At 48.7% G+C, this 4,895-nt stretch overlaps 1 protein-coding gene across 1 annotated transcript; it reads right to left on the reverse strand.

Annotated features, from left to right (window-relative positions):
• Positions 1 to 740: 740 nt before the first annotated feature.
• On the reverse strand, positions 741 to 3,388 carry LOC116981801 (elongin BC and polycomb repressive complex 2 associated protein). Its single transcript, XM_033034896.1, has one exon. The coding sequence runs from the start codon at positions 3,028 to 3,030 to the stop codon at positions 850 to 852; it is 2,181 nt and encodes a 726-aa protein (XP_032890787.1). The 5' UTR covers positions 3,031 to 3,388; the 3' UTR covers positions 741 to 849.
• Between the last annotated feature and the right edge of the window lie 1,507 nt (positions 3,389 to 4,895).

Here is a 4,895-nt window from a genome sequence, read left to right on the forward strand (position 1 = left end):
TACTATTTTCTGTCTACTATTAAGTAAGGCCTACTGGACACCACGCACTGAATTGAGATAAGCAAAACAAAAATAAGATTGTTGCATTTGGCAGGGGTGGGGTGGGGTGGGGGTGGAGGGGTGGGGGTGGGAGGGTGGGGGTGGCGGTGGGGGGTGGGGTTGGGGTATCTAAAACAGTACGTAAAAAAATATATTACCCAGTGAAAACAACAACAACCAAAATCCCATTCAGCCGTTGTTGACATTGCACCCCGATTACTCCGCTGGTGCAACTGAAGTTTGTTTCGTTGTCGTTTTAAAGCATTGTTGCGGAATGTGCTCGCCTGTTAGGCTGTGAGTTCGTACAGCGGGGCTCATGTGTACAGTATACGGAGCGATTGCACAAGGAAAATAAATTAGTGCAAGCCTACAGAGAGAGAGAGAATGTGTGTGTGTGTGTGTGTGTGTGTGTGTGTGTGTGTGTGTGTGTGTGTGTGTGTGTGTGTGTGTGTGTGTGTGTGTGTGTAGTTATGGGACTAAATCCTGATTGCTCCCCCCCCCCCCCCCTCCCCACACTTCAGTCGCGAAATTAGTTTTACTTAATTGTGATTGATTGTGATTGTTTAGGGTTGTGGCCGAAAGGTTCATTTTTGGGATGAAAGTGACCAAGAAATATTCCCACTCAGCGCTGTAAACCATATTTCCCGATGTGATTGTTCTTCGAACTGTCTGTAGATGTTTATAAATAGAATAACTTTTTGTTTTTTAAGCATCTTTTTTCCCATCAGCACCAGCCCAGAGGTAATCTCACTCGCGGCCCCATTCGGGCTCAAATCCAAAACGTGGCCGGCTCGCTGCCGGAATAAAGGGTTAAATGTTAAACCCCCTGAATTTGTGACTGGGTGGGAGTGGGATGGCGCTGCCCCCGATCTGCCACCTCCACACCGGGTGAGCCTTCTGCGTGGAGTCGGGGCGCTCGGAGCAAAAGGAATAGGCAGGGCACAAATCCCCGTCGTCTCCCACAACCAGCGAGGGCGGAGAAGGGAAATTGCCCATTAGACTAAAAGCTTTTTTCACCGGCGTCGCTAATCCGCAGGCCACACGTTTGCACTTCGCCGAGCCTTTCAGCAGATTCGCCCGCTTGCCCGCGGCTCCCAGCCAAGGCTGTTGGATCATGTCAGGTGGCTTGGCTGGGCTTTTTTTGGTCGAGAGCTGTTTGACACGCCTGGCAGAAACTTGTTTCTTTTTCGGCCCGTTGTCCCACCTGCCAACGGATGAAGCCTTGCTCTGTAAAGTGCTATGGATTTGTAGTAGTCCGGCTGAGGTAGAATGTTTGAGTCGGTGCAGGCCGCTGGCCGCCGGCACGCCGCCGTTTTCATTAAGGTGAATCTCCGAGTTCTGGTTATCTTTCCTCCGCTTCCTCTTGAGGTCATAGTTCCCCGCACCCACGCCCTCTCCCAACTTCCAAGCCTGTTGGACTGGACCGAAGACGCGGTGAACCCTCTCCCGGGCCGGAGTGAACGCAACACCGTGGCTGGAGTCGGACCTCTGGAAGATGTGTTTGATCTTTCCTCCCGTCTGGTCGCTGAGAGACGGCGAAGGCGCTGGGTCCCTCTGAAAGGTCTTCAAATAGTTGTTGCCGGCGAGGCAAGGCGCAGCGGACCGTGGATCTGAATGCACTAAATCCCTTTGTTGTGAAGACGGCGAGGTTTCCTTCAGGCTGGAGAGAGAGGCCTCATGTTTTCCAAAGTTGGTTGGTGTCAGATGCGGCGCTTGGCTGGGATACCTCGCCGGCTGCGGCTTGTCCCCGCTGCCCTTGTCTCTGGGGTTAACGGAGGGTCCGTGACCGGGCGGCGCAGCTCCGGCGTAAAGTGATTGGCGCGCCGCCGCCGCCGCCGCCGCCACCTCCGGCCTCTCCTCCGCTCCGGCATGTCCCGGGGCGCCGGGTGCTTTGTGGCACAGATTGGGTAAAGTCGCTCGCCTGAAGCGGATACTGTGCAGCGAGGCGCCGCTGAACGCCGAGCTGGAGTCGGAGGCCGAGGAGCTCTCGTCGTCGCTGCTAGAGCCGGAAAGTAACGACTCCCCTTCTTCGTCCTCGTCCGTCGACCCGAAATCCGAGTCGTTCTCCAGGTCCAAACTGCATTCGGAGTCGCTGGAGCATCGTAGCGAGGCACCTTGGGCCGCCTGTGCACAGCGCGTCTCACTCAAAGCCTTTATATCTGCAGAAAGCACCATCCTTTTCACAGACTTCAAAGCTGGCGGATGTAAGGAAGAATTATAGTTTCCGATAAACGCGCTCTCCGCATTCTTGCTCTGACTGCAGCAGGAATATTTCGCCCTCAAGTGCACAGGCCCGTTGAATCTCACCGCGATGGCGGGCGGGACTGATCGGGTGTAGCGGCAGGAGACGTCCTGGTAGAAGCCGTCCCGCTCTCGGTACACCGGGCAGAAGCCTGACTTGCCGGCGCTTTCATAGTTTGTAACGCCTCGGGGATCGATGACTGATGGGCAGCCGGGCCGCTTGCACAGGCCGCCGCCATCGGACGCTGGGGCCACTGGCTTAGACTCGCCCTCGCACCTCACGCCGGCGTTGCCCGTCCTCAGCAGCACCGTCCTCTCTCTACAGAAACCCGAGAAGTAACCGGGCTCCGGGTTACTCTCTCTCACCTTCACCTTGAATTTCTTCCCGGCGCACTGCGGATCTCGGTAAACCCTGTACAACGCCTCCAAGTCCTCTTTGGATATCAGCGTGCATTTGACCGCTCGCGTCGGAACGGATTTGATGGCCTTCAGAGTCCGCAGTTCCTGCAAATCGCAGCGACGCCTTTTGATTTTCAGGTACTCCATTCTTTTTTGGATCGTGGTCCTGGGAACGTGTTGGAATAAATCCGCCAGCACCTGAGACAGGGCGAACATTTGCTTGCCGTTAATCCTCAGGTAACCTAGTTTCACCCCAAACATCTCCAAGTGCCCGAATTGAAATCCATCCAGTGTAACATTCGAGATATAATCCACGCATCTCGGAATAATCCCAACCATTGTATTCGCCATACAAAAAATAAAGAGACCAGATCTGCCATTAATTATTATTTTTTTGATGTAAATGGAAGTAAATGGCACAAAGAGCGGCAGAGAAATAAACTGAAATAAATTAGGTTTGTGTAGACTATGGGTTTAATCGAAGCATTTCCACGCCTGCCTATTTTCAGGAGTAACAAAAGGCTCGACCAGACGAGATATTTAAGATGGGTTTCCCCAACTTCATTCTGCTGCGGGTCCCAGAGCAAAGTTCTCAAAACCAAGTACACTTGTCAGATAGACTCCACCAAATAATTTCCTTCCACTCCAAGCTGATTGGATCCTTTCTACATGTGATGCAATAAAAAAGCCCACAATCAACTCCACCTCCCTCCCCTCCCTTCCCTTCCCTTCCCCTCCCCTCCTAAACCCCCATAACCGCCCCAACAGCGTGGACACATTACATTAAATATACCCCGCATGCATTTCCGCTGTTCAAACCCAGTTTCTGGTACTAGGAATCTTGATACAAGCCTTGCCACATGCATGTTATGCGACGTTTAAATCCTATAGTCTTCTGCAATCGTAAATCAACCCCGTGTGCTACTAAATTTCAGCAGCACCTAATCACACAATGCGTATATTTATGAAGCGCTTGGATGTTTTAGCGTGTAAATCACAGAACCCCACGATTTATTGAATTTACGCTTTTTTTTTTTTGCGGCCATTCTAAATTAAAATTTTATATTTCATTTTCATTTGGAATATTCCAAAAAAAAAAACACTTTTTTTTTCTGGACAGTTACTGAAAACTTAAGTAATCAAGACGGCAGGAGAATAATTTATCTTCCGTCCCAATTTAGTGAATTTTGCAACTTAATACGAGCCCAAAATGGGGAAGACATTTTCTTCACAGTGAAGGTGGATTACATGTCGAATGTTCGTCTTCATTAAACTTCCTTGTTTTTTCACGAACTGTTTAATCTTGAAAATAAAAAACAACCCCCCCCCCCCCCCCCCAGATCTGAGGTATTCTAATATTCTAATGGATAGTTATCCAGCGTTCTTTGGAGCCACGTGTTGTGTCTGAGCTTGATCCATTGTTTAAATGGGATCACCTGGATATCGACCCGAATTCCACGACGTTCAGTACAATATGTACAACTGATTGTAACCCCCCATTTGGTACAATATTTCTTCACCGAAAATAACACAAAGTTCCATCTCAACGCTTTCTAATATAGTTCTATAAACCCCGTCTGAAATTCTTTTTTCTCTTAATTTGGATTTATGAATCCCGAGATTAATTAATTACTGGCTCTAGCGTTGTTTACGCGTTTCCTTGTATGGTTGATAATGTTGCCCCCGCCTGAAATTATCCATTATAACCCGTTTTTGCATTTGTTATTTAATGTCCCGTTCTTTCCTTATCTGATCCATTCCATCTTTTACAGTTCTATATATAAACTGTTTTCCCCCCATAGACATCATGTAGAAATGTGCAGCGACAAAAAACAAAAATCTCTACGTTCACTGAACTATTGATCGAGTTCCCGTAACCAATACCAGCGCCAACTAAGAACAAACCGGAGCGCCGAGTCATCTATTTCAGAATGAACACAGATTTGCATTCATAAATCTGTTATTGTTTTAGGAAGTGAGTTCGCCCAATGTGATCAGAACTCATTTATTTATTTCATTGTCAAATAAACCAAGGCTTTACATAATCCGTTTCCCCCCTTATTTACTTTTCGTGCCAAGCAACGATGGCCAAAAACAATGAACCCTTTTGACCATCTTCCATCTACAGTTTATATTTTAAAGGCGACACAACATGAAATGCCAGTAATCTTGTCGATGTCTCTTTAACATTAACGCATGCATTAAAGCTGGAAGGA

The sequence above is a fragment of the Amblyraja radiata genome, chromosome 16 (genome assembly GCF_010909765.2).
Source record: "Amblyraja radiata isolate CabotCenter1 chromosome 16, sAmbRad1.1.pri, whole genome shotgun sequence".
In the NCBI taxonomy this organism is placed as follows: domain Eukaryota; kingdom Metazoa; phylum Chordata; class Chondrichthyes; order Rajiformes; family Rajidae; genus Amblyraja; species Amblyraja radiata.